Source organism: Manihot esculenta, chromosome 18 (assembly GCF_001659605.2).
Source record: "Manihot esculenta cultivar AM560-2 chromosome 18, M.esculenta_v8, whole genome shotgun sequence".
Taxonomy (NCBI): Eukaryota; Viridiplantae; Streptophyta; class Magnoliopsida; order Malpighiales; family Euphorbiaceae; genus Manihot; species Manihot esculenta.
In genome coordinates this window covers 8,725,819-8,744,374 of record NC_035178.2, presented here as the reverse complement: position 1 = coordinate 8,744,374, position 18,556 = coordinate 8,725,819, and the positions used below count along the sequence as shown (strand labels likewise).

The window sequence follows — 18,556 nt, the reverse complement described above, 5'->3', positions numbered from 1 at the left end:
GTATGAAGTTTACAAATGGTCATATGTTTAGAAAAGCATCGAGGGAATGGGCTATTAGGCAAGGATATAATTATGCTTTGGTAAAAATAATAGGCTGAAGATTATAGCAGCTTGCAAGAGCAAATGTGGATTTAGGGTCCACGCAAGCAAACTTAAGAATTGTGAGACATTTCAGATAAAAACTTCAAACCTGATTACCATTTCCTTAGAGTATTTCACAGTTACATTGTTAATTCAAAGCATTTGGTAGAAAAGTATCTTAAAGAATTCGGAAAAAATCTAAACTGAAATATCAGGGCAATGTAGAAGAAATTATAAAGGAAATTGAGAATATATATTTCCTTATCCAAATGTTATAGGGCAAAGAGAAAATCCAGAGCAAAATTTGATGGTGATGTTAGAGAGTAATTCAAAAGAGTTAGAGGTTATGCATTGACAATATTGAAAACAAAACCTAGTAACTGGATTAAGGTCTTTATAAGTGAACATGAGAGTGTGATAAAGAAACAAAAGAGATGTGTGCCAAAAGAGATTACTATCTTTCAATATGTGTATGTCATATTTACAACTTAGAAGTAAGGTTTTTTTTAGGGGAATTAGACTAATTATAGATCTTGATGGATGTCATTTCAAGACGTCAATAGGAAGGCAATTATTATGCGTAATAGCAAGTTATGGAAATGATAACATGTTTCTCGTTACACTAGCTGTGGTTGATATTGAGAACAAGAATTCTTGGATATGGCTTCTAAAATTGCCGGTTAATAATTTTGGTCACCTTAATGAAATAGGATGGGTGTTCATGTCGGTTTTTACCACTCACTGTAAACTCATGATTTATATCTCATATGTAATCTTAATTAATTATTGGTATTGTATTAAAACTTCATATAATATTTGTTTTTATCATGTTTGTAGCGGATAATTGAGACTTTTAGGTTATTAATGCCAACTAATGAACATTATTTTTATGTGAAGTATACGTATGACAATTATAAGCAAAAAAAAGTTATAGTTGCGGCATGTGTAACAAATATAAAGACTTAGGAAGATCACACGAAGAATCTGAAGGAAATGAAGATAAATCTTATGATTGAATTATGATGCATGATCCTAAGACTTGGTGCAAAGTTTTTTAAATGAAAGTTATTTTTTGTAAACACATATTTATATGGAGTATGCATTTTTTAGTCGATTAATTTTGAAAGGGCCGATGAAAGAGACTCGAGTTATTGAGTTTCTAGAAATTCTTATCTTTAATAAATTAATATAAAAAAATTATATAATTAATTAATTAATTGCAAATCGGTGCTCCACCTAATCAAAGTAATTAGAGGATCATTAATTGGGTAGGGTCACGTCATCATCATCTCATTTCCTAGTAGGTGAGCGGTAAACCTTCAGCTACAAAGCTAATCGTAGCAATGGCTGCAGATTATGCAGATTTCTTAGTGATGCTGTTTCCAGCTGCTCTATCACATGGTTGGGTAAATAAAATCTCTTATATTTAAATAAGTAAATGATTCAAAATATATTTAGTGAAAAGATGAGTCACGAGAGAATATAAATGTATTTATATTTAAAATTATAATTGAATATTTAATACTTAAATAAGATATGATTAAAAAATAACTGAAAAATCAATATAAATCGTAGAATGAATATGAAAAAACTATTGATGGATGATAGTCGAACTTTTTGTATTTGAAATGATGTTGGCAGAAAGGTTTAGACTCAAAACTCATTAGATTTTTTAAAGTATACGGATCAAATATCATATGTTCCAACCAGTCATCTCGCAATCCTTTCGGCGAGTGAATAACCGTTAGATAGAGAAAGTACGCTTACACGTCTGTATATATGGATTTAAATAATAAAAACTACAAATGCACTAAGAGAAATTAAATAGTCGCTTGATAGAAGGAATATGCTGACATATTCGTATATACGAACTTAAGTGACAAAAATATATAATATTGTAAGTTGGAGTGGCAGCTATAAAAAATAAAAAGCACTCCCAGGCTTAGCCTGATGGTAAGTGCATCCGGTTAAACCTGATAGATTTCAGATTCGAATCCTCCATCCCCATTTCAAAAAATAAAAAATAAAAAATAAAAAATAAAAAAATAAAAAATATAAGAAAAGAGATGTAATTTTCTCGTAATAAGTTTACTCATATATTGTAAATTTTATTTTTTAAATTTTAGAATATTACTAATAAAAAAAATTATAACATTTAACATAAATTCAACAAGTAAATGAATGGATGATTCACTTTTTTTCTTTTTATAAATATTAAAATAAAATTCAACGACCAAACTATATGATAATTAAAAAAATTAAAGATAAATACGAAGACGAGTAGTAATTTAATTAAGAAATAAATAGTAATAAATAATATTAAATTACTTATTCCATAGGCAGCAGCCATAGGCAAGCAAACAAAAGCAAGCTTTCTCTTTTATAATTACTTTCCAAAAATGTGATTAGAGAGAAAGCAAAAGATTACTTAAGAGTTAAAAATAATAATAATAATAATAATAATAAAAACATAATAATATAAAAGGGGACCCATCGCTATCATGCGCCATGGAGTCACTATCCCTATCGTCCTTTAAATAATTCGAACCAGAAGTGAGAATAATCTTTATAATTTTTTTTCTCCCTGTTTTCTTTTTTTTTTTTTCTTTTTAATTTATTCTCGTTCAGTTTTTTCCCACTCTCCAATTCATCGCCGATTTATTCGAGCCGACATGCTGGCGCCGCCGATTTAGACTCCGAGAATCTGTCTTTCAGATCTGTACCTTCTCTTTCAGGTATGTGATTTTCTCTTAGTTTCCCGAGAAAAAAATCTTATGTTGAGAGTTCATTTCAGTGGCAGTGAAAAGAAAAAGTTCAGTAAGAATTTTACAGTTTTCTTTTTGATTTGTTTTCGCTGCAACCTAACAGAGGTTTAAGGAATAACCGAATATGTGAAGTGAAGAGATCCATGTTATCTACTTTGCAGTATTATTATTTTCATTGAAATAAACAGATCTTTACTGTCCTTCTTGGCAATGGGGATTTTATACTTGAATTATTGATGATTTTCAGGAATTCTAGTTTTCTTCGAAACAATTAAAGACTTTTTTCTCCAATCCTGTTTGTTATTGCATTTGGATCAGCTGCCAAAAGTCTTTGGTTCTGCCATTATTGTTCAGCTTCTCAAATATATTTGAAGGTAATTAATGGTAGAAGGTGGTGATTACTACTTCCACAGACTGAGATTCTTGTGATTTTGTGTTTCTCTATTATGTTTTGACAATCATTTTCAGTTGTGTTCCATGTTTGTAAGTTGTGGATGACATATATTTAATCGTTTGACTCATTCCATTATCAATTATCATTTGTCAATTCCCTTCCATTTTTTCTAGAAAAGTTTGGTTGACCATGTCTGATATGACCTAGCGTGCAGTAGACATTTAGTATTTTTTAGCTACCGTAGATCGGTTCTCTGAATAATTCTTGAATTTAGAGTAATTTTCTTTACCACTTTTTTGCTTTTTCCCTTGTTTCATCCTGTTAATACGGCTTTGGGATAGGAGCTAAAGTTTCTGCTCGTGAGATGATTGTTTGGGTGTACACTTGTAATTATTAGTACTTTGGAGTACGGCAAATCATCTGCAGTTAGCAACTTCAGTAGCTATAAATTGGCTCATAGCCTTGAAACTTCATATTTCTCATTTTGTAGTATCATTTTAAATTATATCTCTCAACCTTTTTCTTTTTCCCTTTTTTTTTTCTCATAATGAATAGTTTTTATGGCTTTTTGGAGTTTCATAACCTGTCTGACACTGAGTTATGGGTGAATGAAGGGCTGGTGTCTTTGTTACTGCAAGGAGGCAGGGGGGACTACACCAAAACTATATTTTTTGGTGCCCAGATGATTAGTACTGATGTTATTGGCAGTGGAAGGAGGAGGGTTCTTCTCTTCTTCAGCTTCTGGGTATAGCAAGGGCCTGACCCTTCTTCTCTTGGGTCAGAAGCACGAAGATAAACCCATGAGAGTTTCGCCGTGGAATCAGTACCAGTTGGTGGATAACGAACCAGATCCTGACCTCCAGCTGGCTTCCTTGAAGAATAGGTTTTCCAGCGGGTGCGCTTCCTTTGTTTGCTTTGGTCGCGCTTCCGCTGGGCTTGATTCTCCATCGCCTCTCAAAGTAGGTCCTGCACAACAGCAGGATGTCTTGCCGGATCCTCTTGTTACTGACGAAGGTAAAGACCATACAACTGAAATTCAAGGTGATAACAATGTGAGAAGAGTTACTCTTAGGAGTAGCTTGAAGAAGTCAAGAAATAGCATTCCAGTTCCGGTTAAGGATTCTAATCAACATGATGCACTACATGAGAAATGTAGCAATATCCCTGATCTTACCGGAAGGAGAAAAGTGCAGTGGACAGATGTTTGCGGTAGTGAGCTTGTTGAAATCAGGGAATTTGAGCCCAGGTATGGAAAGCCCTTGTTCCAAATTCAGTTATTATAAGCAGGCATTTGCAGTTTTGCATCTAGTTCATGCTTCTAGGATTTAAAAGAGTGTTGTTACTTGTTTTGGTGTCTCCATTCTGCATGTGTCATGAGCATAGATTATAGATGTTCAAATGGTAACACCAGGATGCTTTTCTAATTTCTAGGTTTCCATCTGCATAAGGATTTACATTATGTTGTTATTTTTTGTCATGTTCAAATAACTTGTTTCTCAGAAGTCAGAATTCCTAGTGATTCATCTTCATTCAATTGGGAATCAGAAATTGGCAATTTAAAATTCCATTTATAAGGACTTAGACATGTCTGCTGGTGTCAATACAAATCTTAAGAGGATCAGGTCATTCATGTTATTGAAAAATGTTGATAATTGTTTTTCCATTATCTAAGAAGTAAGCAAAATAAAATTGCCAGTAAGTTTGATTAATATCACTGCAATGCAATGCAATTTATGTAGTTGGGTGGTTTTACATATAACATCGGTATGTGTTCGTGTACTAGGGATAAACAATGGGGTTTACATGGTTTGAAGTTAGTTTGGAATCTGAGATTTTGGCAGGACCATTTTGGAGGTTGACTCTCTCCAGTTACTGGAGGGTGATTATAATCCTAATGGCCTGAATATTCTTCTTGCACATCACATTAAGCAGCTGATGTCCACAGAGTAAAGGGATAATTTAAACTACAAGTTCAGGGAGGGCAATTCTAGTGCTGATTTGTTCCAATTATTTTAACCTTCTGGATATGAGTGTAACTTACTTTTTGGTCTTTCAGAAGTAATTTATTATATTTTTCTGAATCTTGTAATAGGGATGTTTTTTCTCCTTGTATGCCCTTCAGTCAAATGCTCCTTAAATATGAAATAATTAACTATAAAAATTAGCATGTAACAATTAATTTCAAATGAAGTTGATATATGGCATTTAGAACAAACACTTGAGTCAGAAAGAGGAAAACATATATATATATATATATATATATATATATATATTAGTTTTGCTGGGGATGCCAAGTCTATGCTGAAAGCACTTTCCCTTTCAAAGAAGTTGATTACCTGAACATGATCATAGTACATCTTTGGTTTGTCTATGGAGTATGCATACAAATACAGAACCATTTATGATTATAGTGTTGATAAGTCCTTTGTGCATCAGCCATTTCTTGTTATTTGGTTTTTGTCTTATTCTGTTATTCTTATTTTCCCCCACATGTAATTTCTAATTATTTCAGTTCACATGCTATTTTTGCTCATTCAAGAGTCCATACCACCATAGTTTTTGCTGGGAGGGGATCATTTTTGCTTGGGTATTTAAAACAGCTGGCAGTTTAATATCGGTGGCATGTTTTTGCTGATCCTTTGGAATTATTTACTACTTTCATGTCTGCTATTGCTTGTCATTTGAAGGTTCCTTTATCAATGTTAATTATGCTGAATTGTTCTCTTTTCATACATTGAATGGATAATCAAATACTAGAACTAAACTCAGAACTTAAAAACTGAGTACAAATTACCAATAGTAAGTATGTTGTTTTTTATTATTATTTATTACTTTGTGCCCATGTTGTTAACTAGGAATTGATGTATCTTTTCAATAATTTCTTTAAGGGCCTAATGGAACAGAATGCATGAACCAAGTAACATATGGACATTGCCATTATTACTTGCAACAACAAAATGGCAAACAAGTATTGCTTTTTGTTTTCATAATGCACATTTCCAGTGACATATGCATAAATTGCAGTGACTAATTGAAAAGAAGTTAACAAATTTCAATAGGGTCTCATGTTCCATCTGGTGCTTATGTTTTTGTTTTCATTTTGGTTAGCTGTATTTCCCTAAGAATTTGACTGAACCGGCATTCAACATAACCATGTTTATTCACTTTCTTCCTTGCCAAATTGAAAGTTTTATTTCTTGTGCAAATTTATTTTAGTGGTATACCTGCCTGCATTCATAATTTGAGAAGATTTGAATGGACTACTCCAATGCCTTACCATCTTTTTAGGGCTTGAACTGAAGTTCAAAGGTATTTTTGTTGTTTTAGGATTCTTTTGATTCACCTCTTAGTTATTATACATATTTGGAAAAGACTCTACATTCCTAAAATAGTTTCAAGTAGAAGTAGTGATATATGGATTGGTTTATATTGGGAGCTGGGATGCTGACGTCCAGGAGCTGGCTTTTATAGTTAAATCAATTCAAGTTAGAAAGCAAATGTGAAATAGATTTTGAGACAGCAGCAAATGTTCAATTTTGTCGATACCTTCTATTTATAAGTTGTGAAAGATGCATTCCTTCTTCATATGTCGACATTCTTGTCCAATATGCATCTTGCAATGTAATATTTATTGAGATTTATGCAAATTCAAATTTTGTTATATTTATTTCTATTTTCATAATAATTACCCTCCCTACTACTGAAATGCAATTTGGTCCCATGACAGTGAAACAGCTGGCTCAGATGATGAATTTGAGAATGGGAATGAAAGAAGTTGTTCTTGTGTTATCATGTGATCGATTTTATTAGAGAACATTTTTGTGGGCTCAATTTTTCCTTGAAAGTGATGCAATACGCAAATTGCAACTAACCGCGGTCTTCTGCGTTCTCCCCGAATCAACTGATTTCTTGGTAAAGGAAAAAAGCAAGTAATTGAGTGGATAGGAGATTGCAAACCATATCAAGGTGCTCCCTGCCTCGCCTGGCCTGCCAGCTGTTGGATTGATCATTTGTGTCTATATTAAATTGATGAGGATTTCAATTTTGTCACTATGGTCTTCTAAATTATTTTCTTATTTGCTATTGCCTTGCCCTATTTTTTTTCTTTTCAAATCTTAGCCATTGTGTCACTATTTGCCTCTTCTTGGTCATTTGATGCAATTGATTTCGAAATCTAAAAAGCCTTTGTGCTTCTAATGGAGAATCTGCCTTCAGATTTTGATCTCTCAACGTGTGACTTGAGATGTTTGACGAGCATAATGGTTGGAGCAGCTTTCAAATGCAAGCAATAATGCTGAAATCTTGGATTTGCTGCAAATTGCTAATATTTGGCCACAGATAGCTGCCAACTCGCTGTAATTGTAAAAACCCAACGAGTCCTAAGACATGTTTTAAACACCCTTATTTTCAAATCTTGCCAAAGTCGTCATAGGTTTGTAGACCAAAACAAATCTCTGAGACTTCTGTAATCTACCATGAGACTTTGATTCGGAGGTTTTATTTATCCTAGGCAAGACTACCATGTTAAACCTCGGACCTCATTGGTACCCTGATAAGAGGCTGTGAGACGCCAAAATCATCTCCAATAGACAGACAAAACTAGCTTTTTGCCATATTCACCGTTAAGAAACTTGGCCACACCTTATCCACACACATCTTCTGATTCTGATAACACCCACATACCCAAAGCCAAAACCCTCTAAAAACCAAAAGCCAAGAAAAACCCACGTACAGTACAAGAATCCTACAGGCTTAAGAAAGATAGGATTTGGAGAGAGAAAAAAAAGAGAGGAAGATGTCAGTGGCATCGTCAATTCCATGCGTCAGAATCTCTAACCCTTCATCATCATGCTCTTCTCTTCCATCTTCCTCTTCATCAGTTACCTGCTCCACTTCCTCTTGTGTTAGATTTTCCATAACTGCAAAGTCTTATAGTGTGACCATCAGGAGCTCTCAAGCTGAGGGGCCTATAAGAAGACCTGTAGCCCCTCCTCTTAGAGAACCCTCTCCACCATCACCTCCGACTCCCTTGAAGCCTGTCCCTCCTTCTCCGCCATCTTCTCCAGTTGCTCCACCACCCAAGCCTGCTGCTCAGGTGAAATTGGAGGACAAGAATGTGATCACTTTGGAGTTTCAGAGGCAAAAGGCTAAGGAGCTTCAGGAGTATTTTAAGCAGAAGAAGCTTGAGGAGACAGATCAGGGTCCTTTCTTTGGATTCCTTGGGAAGAATGAGATTGCAAATGGAAGGTAAGAAATTTCTTCTTCTTCTTCTTCTTCTTCTTCTTTTTAAGTCAAGATTGGTTATCTGGTTTACGGGGTTTCATTAGTTGGATTAAGCTAAGCTTCATTGTGAATTTGGAGCTTTTGGGGGGGGTTTTTTCCCCTCATCTTTTAGTTGTTGAAATTGAATGACCTCTCATTTGATCAGGGGCTGCTCATAAAATAGAAAGAAAACAATTTATATGAAGTCCGCCATAATATGTAACAGCACAGCTATTTTCAACCAAAATCTTTATCTCTAGGAAGCAATCCTGAATAGTGTAACTCATTCATGAGCTCTAAAACTGCTACTTTTACTCAATTTTAGACATTGGTTCCCTAACCATTGTCCACTCAATATCAATGTAATTAATTGTAGGCATTCCTCACTCTTGTTTCTCCTCTTTCTTTTGGGGCAATTTGCATTTTGCACCCCTTTATGCACCTTCTACTGGGCAGCTGTTTGTTCTTTCTTCCTGCTACCTTGTCATTCCATTGATGTGCTTTTCTAGGCTCTCTTCTTCTCTTAGTAGCTGTTAGTGACTGTTGGGGCAGCAAAGCGCCATTGGCGAGTTGTGCGCCGAAACCCTTTAGTATTTTAGAGTTATAGGCTAACAAAATACATTACTTTCTGAATGAAGAGCAGACTCTGATTTCCTCATCTGGGTCTTATTTAAGGAAAATACAGTTTAAGGGCCCTAAACTGTTGCACGTTTGAAATCACGAGAATTTAATTCAATTCTTTTATTAATTGTCATGTTTGGGTTAAAAAGAAATTCATTTTTTTTTTTTTTTGCTAAAAAATATGAATCATATATTATTACGTAAGAATTCAATTGATTTTTTTTTCTTAAAAATAATTTATTCTCAACATAGGATTTTAAGTCGAAGTCAAAAGGATTAACAGAGGGACTGAATTTGATGGATTATTCTTTTGCAGTTAATTATTCCTTTTGTATTTCCTTTCTGCATAGTTTCATACTTTCATTAGTGATGAATCTCCTACATTTCTTAAATCTATTGTTGGGATATAATAAAAAATGTTCAGATTCATTATTCTTGTGCCTTCGAGAAGCAAATATGAATTGACATCAACAAAATTGTTTGGTTCCCAAAATCCACTAATTTTCTCCCCAATCCATTCTCATCTAAGTGAAGCCCAAAGCAAGGAACTTCTTCCTAGTGACTTTGGACTCTGTCATCATCACTGATTGTGATTTTAATTTCTTCCCGGCTCACTAATGATGTGTAGTAGTTTCTGCATTTGACGTAAAATTACAACATAAATTATTGATGATGATGTCCATGCACTCTAGCACAGATTTTTAGAAAATGAACATTACATGGTAAATCTCCTTGTATAGTAAACGAAATCTTCTTAATTCCTCTCTTAGGTCTTAGCTACTTGTTTAGCTGTGCTGAAATTCACATTCTTAGATTAAGTTAGCTTACTTTGAGCTATAATTTGATGAGCATAATAATGTCTGTTTATCTGATTCGTCCTCCTTTGTGGCTGAACAGATGGGCTATGTTTGGTTTTGCTGTTGGGATGCTAACAGAGTACGCCACAGGATCAGACTTTGTTGATCAAGTAAAGATCCTTCTTTCCAATTTCGGAATAATTGATCTAGAATGATTCAAATTCTTCATCCTCAGCGGCATGGATACTTTTTTTTTTTTTTTGACTTCTGTAATTGCCTTGTCCATCTTCAAAGCCATATATACATTCTTAGCTTGTGTAATTGCTGTATCATATCCAGTATTCTGCAACTCCTTCAGTAATTGGTTCCCCAAATGCATTATTGATGGATTATCATAAACCAAGACCTTGCTATTCATTTGATTTGCAAGAAATAGTTTTTTCCTGGGTTATTGCTTGGACTGGAAGCTAAAGGTGTTCAGGTAGTCATTTGGACAACTTACCTGCCAACTTTTATCTTATCAGTCATCAATAAACCTCAGGTTAAAAAGAATGATCTCATGTTCAGATCCTGAAGGGTAAGGGCATTGTTCTGCCTAGCTCCAACTTTTTGCCATATGATCAGCACTGAGAGTTATTTTCACAAACAAAATGCAGAATGCTACAATCCCAAGTTAGCTTCTGATGTATGCAATAATCTTTTAGGTTATGTCCCATCATCCATGGTGAGCAATCTATAATCACAATCCCAGGCTAAAGATGAAACTGTACTGATTGCCCATATGATTCAGATGTCATCTTAGAGCTCACAAAAATATAACCAACCATGACTGTCATACACTGTTGCTTGATTCAACCAGTGTTCTATATAAGATAAAAAGGCAGGAAAACAATCTAGAATTGAACAAATCTTGTAAATTGAGGCACCCAGAGCACGATTCACATAGTTTACATTTCACATTTCTCAATCTTGTATTGCATCATTTCTCTCTACAAATCAACAACAGCATCACAAAATGGCCACCTTATTTTCACGTTGGAATGAAAAATCTGAATTTTATACAAAGAACCTTTTAAAATACACATCTAATTATGAGAAACACAAGCGGAAGCCTAAAACTAATTATTTGCATATAGCATATGCAAGAGTGACCAAAAACAAACCACATACTATACGCATTCCTTTTTGCAAATACAACATCCTTGCCTCAAGCCTTTCAACCCGAGCTTCAACATTTGCAATCCGTGCCTCCAACATCACCATCTGTGTCTCCCACCTTGCATCGACCCGTTCCATGCCATTTCTCACAGGTGAAGACTCTTCAACTTGTGATGAATCAACTTCCCAAGGCTGATAGTGACACATTTCTATTCATGACATATACTGCTACAATAGCAAAAACATTATTAAAGTAATGATATGATATGGCACCCAATTTCTATTCATTCCCAGTCAGCTCAAATCTATTATTCAAATCAAAACTGAGATCATAAAAATTACATCAACTGAGTCAAAATTAAGACACAATCATCCTTGGGTTTGAACAATGGTGCCAACCAAATCAAGTTGGCCTAACCACAATGCTATTTCATAAAGCATGATGATGGCTCGATCAAAGATTTCTACTATATATGAGTGTATTCATGCTAAGAAACATAATCATAGACTAAGCAGTAACTGCTAATAGCTTGACCACCCAATCCAAGATTATCTTGACCAAAATCAGATTGATTAAAATGCACAGTTAATCACTTCTTAATTAGTTTTGAGTTCACGAAAAAGAAAGAGTTTCACTAAGGAAACCATAAATGGAGTTAGCAAACAACCAATAAAAACAAGCATACACACCAAGACATTCGTTAAAAAGATGCCTATTCAAATAGAATCGCCAATTTGTAGAACAATGCTGATCTTCTACCCCTGAGCGAACCCATAAACTCAAAGTTGACATGGTTATTAACAGAAATCCCAATTGCCACATTACAAAATGCTGCCAGAATACTAATCCATTTGGTACTTAAGAAAAGAGAACTCCAATAAACTATAGCAAAACTATGCACCCTATTGTTCCAATTTGAGTTGAATTCTCCAAAATCTCTATAGGATCATCGATATTTGTTAAGCATATCCCATGGGTAAAAATCATCGAAAAGTTTAGTTCAAGAGTTAGAACTGCAAGTATTGTTAGAAGAACTAACGAAATATGAAAGTAAGGGGAAAAAAATCTTTCCAATGTGATTAAAAAGAAGAAGAAGAGGAGAAGAAGAAGAAGAAGAGGGAGCAGTAAATCAACCCCACATATTGCTGTAGCCAAATGCAATTCTTAATTTTAAGAACTTAAACAATAAAAAGCCTAAGGATTTCCTCATACAAAATGAATCTTTAATCGAACAGAGACCTAATTAATTCAAAGTTTATGCCGATTCATATCCAAAAAGATGTAGAAGAACACCTGTCAGAGATGGGCAATACCTCCTTTTTCCTTAAAGCTTCAACGAAATGCAGCGTCCAGAAATCGTCTCAAGTAGATGAAAGGAAGGGGGAGAGCGATCAAACCCTCGGGAAAGCAGAAAACTTTTGGGTAATGAGTTATAAAGGAACCCAACGACATATCTGCCAGCATAGAAAGGCCCATGATTTAGCAGACCCATTTGAGGAGATGACAAGATCCTGATCCTGATCCTGTTAGCATTTGCGGGAAGGTGGTTGGAAATCAAATGCAATTGAATAAATTAAAATTTTAAATTTAAATATTTATAAAATTGAACTAAAAGAGCTATCAAATTAGTTTAATTTAATTAGATTTTTAATAAATTTTTTATTTTTTATATTTTAATTTAAATATTTTATAATTTAACTTAAATATTTTAATCTAGGGTATAATTTTATTTTATTATAAAAATAATATACTATTAATAATTAATTAATTGGATTTAATTTTATTAAATTTTTTTAATTAAAATCAAATCAAATAAAATAATTAAAATTAAAAAAATACAAAATCAAACTAAATTTTGAAAGATTCAGTTTAATTTGTAAAAAATATTTTTTAATAAAATAATTTATTTTTTATTATTTAATTTTAATTAAAAAATAAAATTTATATATAAATATTTTAATAAAAATTTCAGAACGTTGAAAATGATTTTTTTATAAAAAAAAGTTATTTTTCATAAAATGATTTTTTTAATAAAAAAATTTTTTATTAACTAAATTTTTTAAATATGTCAAATATTAAAATAAATAAATAAATAATATTTTTTTAAAAAAAATATTTTTCATAAAATAAATAGAGCCTTAATTTTCATAATTAATTTATCATTCTACTCACTTGTCTTACAAAGATAGTGTATTATTTTTTTTCGCATGAATTAAAAAATATAATTAATATAATTAAAAATAATAAATCTTATATTTACTTTATTAATGTACCACTTACTCATATTTTTTATTATTAAATTATTTTTAAAACTAATAAATTTATTTTTTAATATATATTAAATAAGAGTATATTATGAAATTGACCAATAAATTACTATCTAGAAAATAAAATTACCTAAACAATAATTTGCCATGAAGGAAAAAAGAAAATAAACTCATTTTTATTAGAGAGAGTATTATAAATTATGTTATTAATAAATGAAAAATAATTTATAATATAGTCCCTAAATTTAATAAAATTCATAATTTAATTTTTATTATTTTAGTGAGAAATAATTTAACTCTTAATCTTTTATTATGTTAAAATTCGTTGTTATACAATAACAATTTAATCTTTTAAATTCACTTTTTTATAATAGTTTGGTCTCTTTAATTTTAATAATTTATAATAATTTAATTCTTATAATTTTAATATTTTTAATTTAAATTGATTTCTTCAATTAATGGTAAACTAATAATAAATTTAATAAAACGATTATTTTATTAACAAAATAAAAATTTATGAATTAAATTACTTTTTATTAAAAAATAAGGATTAAATTGTAAGTTTTACTAAATTTCAAGGATTATAATGTAAAGTATTTATAAATGAGCAAATAACAATGAAAAAATAATAAGCTTTATTGTTTACTCTAACCAAATTATAATATATAGAGAGAGGGAGAAAAAAAAACATTAAGAGATTGATGATCTGAGATCCAAAAAAATAGGGTTTTACCAGGGTTGAGTGAACTTAGTCCTAGAGAAGAATGTTTCTCTCCTTTTATTCTTTTCCTTTGTCTACTAGTGATGTGTAACGGCCTCACTGCCATTTGGCCACCTGTTTCTGTCATACGGATATGGACGTACGAGAATATCAGATCTTTACTCCATACGTAACGGTCATTTAATTCCCTCTGGCACGCATGCAGATAGACCCACTAGGTGAATGGGCTGGCTACCTTTTCTCCTCCGGACTGGGCTGGTTGGTGAGATTAGGACTGAAACTCAGGGGAGGTCTGATCTTAGAGTCGAAAGGACTGGGTCGGCCCGATATAGAGGTTTTAGGGGGAGGTCTGGTCTTAAGGCCTAACAGGCTAGACCTGGTTTATTTTGGAGGCTTAAGGGCCTTCAAGTAAAGGGTTTTGATCATGGGTCAGGCTTCAAATCGTAGTGGTGAAATACAGCGGTCATCAGAGATTATTACAAATACTGAAGTTTATAACTATAAATAATTCATAAATTTGTAATTAATTAACTAGCTAATTTTCATCAAATAAATTTTAAAATACAACCTCTCCACCCACATGTTGTATATTTGTATTCCTTTCTATTTTGATCTTTTCTTTGTTAGTGGTTAGGTTTGTTCATAGTTTTTTATTTTCTGATATTGACTTTTTTATGTTTATAAGAGTGAGTTTTCATAGTTTAACGTTCGATAACTTAAGACCGTACCGCTACGTTTAATAAATTACGTTCTCAGCAAACTCTGTCTCGTTGTCTCTTTGATGTAATTGTTGTTGTTCTTGGAGATTCAAGCTTTCATTCGATTTGATTCGTTGATTGTAGAAAATTGACCATGGCTGAATTTGCTTTCTGATTGGTTTGGTTTTTCATTTCTTGTTTTTGTTGTTTGGATGTTATGCTTTGGTCCTTTATGCTGGTAGTGTATTATTATTTTTGAACATGCATATTGCTTTTCTGATTATGCTCCCATTGATCTCTTCATTTTATCCTATTTCGACAGAAGCCGTGGTGTCGATATTATGATCGGCGGTGGCAACCACTGTTGGCTAAACATCAAGCCAATCGGTTAATAAATTTAATTTTTATATTAATAATACAAATAATAAAAATTAAATTTATTAACCGATTTAATTTTTATGGTAAAAACTCTCATTGTTAAAGTGTAGTAGCAAAGTTTTTAGGTATTGCTAAATGTCATAGAGATAAATTAATATGCACCACTGACGATAAAATCATCACTAAATTGTATAGTTGATGATGAATTATATATTTGTCGTAAAAAATTCTATTAGCTAAATTTTTTGAGTGTTTAAAAAAGATAAAAAAAAGTATTTTATTTGAAAGTTAAGAATTTTTATTTAAAAATATGAATTTCTTATTTTAATTAATTTTTTATAATTATATTTAAATTGTCATAAAAATTGATAGAGTAGAGATCGAAACAGCACATATCACAAATCTTAATGTAGTAAATAGTGTAAAATGATAAGGGTAAATTATAGTTTAGTCTATTTAGTTTAATGAAATGTTTACTTTAGCCCCTGTGTTTTTAAAAACCTACAATTTAATCTTTTACATTTAAAAAAATTATAAAATAGTCCCTGCCGTCAAATTTTCAGTTAACCTCTTGTTTATTTTAATGGAAATGACTAAACTACCCTTTAAATAAAAAAATCAAATCAAACACCATTTTTCACTTCCAAATCAGTGCATCTCATTACCTCTCCTTCCCGATCCTCTTCTTCCTTTTCTTCTCATCCTTCTCCTTCTTTTCCCGATCCTCTTCTTCCTTTTCTCTTCATCATTCTTCTTCTTCTTCTTCTTTTGTGTTTGATTTCATGCAATTGGAGAAGGGTGAATCAAAGATTCCCCATTGGCAATTAAGGAAAGGTGAGGATTGGAATGAGGAGAAGAAGAAGGAGAGGATTGGGGAGGGGAGGTAGTGGGATGAGGAGAAGAAGAAGAAGGAGAGCAGCCGCAACTAAGAAGAAGAAGAAGGAGGATGAAGAGAAGAAGAAGGAGAGGATTGGGGAGGAGAGGCAGTGGGATGGAGTGAATAGTGTTTGGTTGAGTTTTTTTACTTAAAGGGTAGTCAATTAAGGAAGGGTAAGGATTGGAATGAGGAGAAGAAGAAGAAGTAGAGCAGTCGCAACTAAAAAGAAGAAGAAGAAGGATGAAGAGAAGAAGAAGGATGAAGAGAAGAAGAAGGAGAAGGATGAGGAGAAGAAGAAGGAGAGAATTGGGGAGGGGAGGTAGTGGGATGGAGTGACTAGTGTTTGATTTGATTTTTTTATTTAAAGGGTAGTTTAGTCATTTCCATTAAAATAAACAGGAGGTTAACTGAAAATTTGATAGTAGAGACTATTTTGTAGTTTTTTTAAATGTGAAATATTAAATTGTAGGTTTTTAAAAATACAGGGACTAAAGTAAATATTTCATTAAACTAGAGGGACTAAACTATAGTTTACCCAAACAATAAAAATATATATAAAATTAGAAAATTATGTGGTATGCTAGATAATTTTATACCTATTTAAGATAAATATTTTTTATTCATTTTATTCTGTTTAAGGTTGAAATTTTAAGATATTTTGATGAAAAGGAATTGAAATTGTTTAGCCTAATTAATTAATAAATAGAGAAATTAAATTATGAAAATAAGAGTTTGATTTGGTAAGAATCAATTATATAATTTAATCAATATATTCTTTGGATTAGATGGAAGACTTATCTTTTTTTTAAGAGGATAGAGAGAGAAAAGGCTATATAATATGTTGAATGTGAAAGGAAAAATTAAGAAAATTGATTAAAAAAAAAAGAAAATGTTGGAAATTAATGTGATGGGGATTGGCACCTAATTCCTGATTTTCAAATAATATGGGCATAAAATGGACGCCTCATCTTAACAGCGACCTTCTAACAAACCATCTCCTCTTCTTCTTCTTCTTCTTCATGCACCTTGTGGATGCTTCTTCACCTTTGCTTCCTCTGGTTCTGGTTCGAACCGTGAACCAGATGAGAATCGGATTGATGAATTGATTTTGATATTTATAAATAATATTATTTGTAAATTAATTAATGACTGTTTAAGAAATATTTTAAAAAATTATGATGAAAGTTATTTTTCAGTGGTAATTAAAATTGTGATTATGATTATGATCGTCATCTTCTTCTTCTTCTAAATGGAAGGCGATCCAAAGGTGTGCAATAAATACAGAACTTGGGAAAATATGTAGGAGTTTAAGAGCAAGAAAGAAATGAAAGGAAAGAAGGGATTTTTCTTTTCTTTTCTTTTCTTTTCTTTTCTTTTCTTTTCTTTTCTTTTCTTTCCTTTTCTCCGACATACAAAAGATCCCAACTATCGTGTGATCATGCATGGCAAGCATATTCCAAGTGAAAGAAAAATATCAAAAGAACAAAAATCATAGCACTCTTCTCTAAGTTTCCAAAGATAGAAAAAAAAAAAACCCTTCTCTTTGATCTTCAAAGAAATCATTCACATACCATAACGAACATCACCAGGACCGAACTTGTTCTTGATCCACTTGAAGCTGTTTCTTACGCTAGATTTAAGCTTCCCTTCCATGGTGAACACATTATATGAAGCTATTCTCTTCTTTCTCTTCATCTCTGGATCGTTTGATGTTGCAAATCCGTTTCCTTTATTACATGGCCCGTTGAAGCTGTACGAATTTGATCCATCTTCGAACCCAAATTCTCCAGAGAAAGACGATGAATATTCTGGGTATGACTTGCACTTCTCCATCATCACCACCACCGCCACCAAGAACCACCACCACACCAGCAGATCAACAAACCAAAGCCAAAAAGAAAACCCCAAGAGCTCAAAAGCTGTTTGTTTTTTTTTCTCTTTCTCTTGTTGCTTACCAAATTGACAAATTCTGGGTATTTATATAATGAGGGAACATAGTAAATGAAATGTTCACATGCACGTCAATATTATTGGATTGGACAAACAATGCAGGGGAGGGTATATTTTTTGGAAAAAATTACTATTTTATCCTTGAAAATTTTATTAATTAATTTTTTATTCTTAAAAAAATAATTAAATCATTTTAAAAATTTTTAAAAATATACTAATTAATTTTTTTATTAACTATATTCGTTAATTATTAGAAAAAAATTTAGAATACCCTTAATATAAAAAAATTAATTAATAGATCTTTTTAAAAAATAATAGTTAATTTTTTATAATAGAAAATTTAAAATAAAATAAAATATTAACAATTAATTAATAAATTTTTAATGAAGTTTTTAAAATAAAAAATCAATTAACGAAAATTTTTTTTCATTTATTACATGATGATCCAGTGTGGTGGCAGACCACGTGGTGATGCTGGGAAGATTGATTGATTTTGTGAGGAGGAATGATGAGAGCCGGTGGTGGTGGTGAGGTGGGGTCTAGAGTGTACAAAGATGCCATGATGGAGGAAGAAGTTCACATGGTG

General features: G+C 32.1%; 3 protein-coding genes and 1 long non-coding RNA gene across 6 annotated transcripts; 2 read left to right on the top strand and 2 right to left on the bottom strand.

Annotated features, from left to right (window-relative positions):
• Nucleotides 1-2,658: 2,658 nt before the first annotated feature.
• Nucleotides 2,659-7,323, top strand: LOC110606576. Of its 3 annotated transcripts, none has more exons than XM_043953254.1 (4): nucleotides 2,659-2,816; nucleotides 3,094-3,220; nucleotides 3,855-4,486; nucleotides 6,968-7,323. In XM_043953254.1, exons 3-4 carry the CDS (start codon nucleotides 3,936-3,938, stop codon nucleotides 7,035-7,037), a joined length of 621 nt encoding a protein of 206 aa, XP_043809189.1. In that variant the 5' UTR covers nucleotides 2,659-2,816; nucleotides 3,094-3,220; nucleotides 3,855-3,935; the 3' UTR covers nucleotides 7,038-7,323. The 3 variants fall into 3 exon arrangements, with proteins under 3 accessions (XP_043809189.1, XP_043809191.1, XP_043809190.1); XM_043953255.1 differs by lacking the exon at nucleotides 2,659-2,816 and adding an exon at nucleotides 2,828-2,898; XM_043953256.1 differs by lacking the exon at nucleotides 3,094-3,220 and having other exon boundaries at nucleotides 2,665-2,816.
• A 290-nt stretch (nucleotides 7,324-7,613) lies between these two features.
• Nucleotides 7,614-10,319, top strand: LOC110606578 (light-harvesting complex-like protein OHP2, chloroplastic). The gene is made up of 2 exons (XM_021745442.2): nucleotides 7,614-8,487; nucleotides 10,021-10,319. Exons 1-2 carry the CDS (start codon nucleotides 8,036-8,038, stop codon nucleotides 10,133-10,135), a joined length of 567 nt encoding a protein of 188 aa, XP_021601134.1. The 5' UTR covers nucleotides 7,614-8,035; the 3' UTR covers nucleotides 10,136-10,319.
• A 495-nt stretch (nucleotides 10,320-10,814) lies between these two features.
• On the bottom strand, nucleotides 10,815-12,628 carry LOC110606008. The gene is made up of 2 exons (XR_002486473.2): nucleotides 12,373-12,628; nucleotides 10,815-11,303 (listed from the first exon to the last, which is right to left on the bottom strand). It is a non-coding gene; the product is annotated as an uncharacterized LOC110606008 (long non-coding RNA).
• A 4,638-nt stretch (nucleotides 12,629-17,266) lies between these two features.
• LOC122722381 lies at nucleotides 17,267-17,984 on the bottom strand. Its single transcript, XM_043953046.1, has one exon. The coding sequence runs from the start codon at nucleotides 17,854-17,856 to the stop codon at nucleotides 17,584-17,586; it is 273 nt and encodes a 90-aa protein (XP_043808981.1). The 5' UTR covers nucleotides 17,857-17,984; the 3' UTR covers nucleotides 17,267-17,583.
• Between the last annotated feature and the right edge of the window lie 572 nt (nucleotides 17,985-18,556).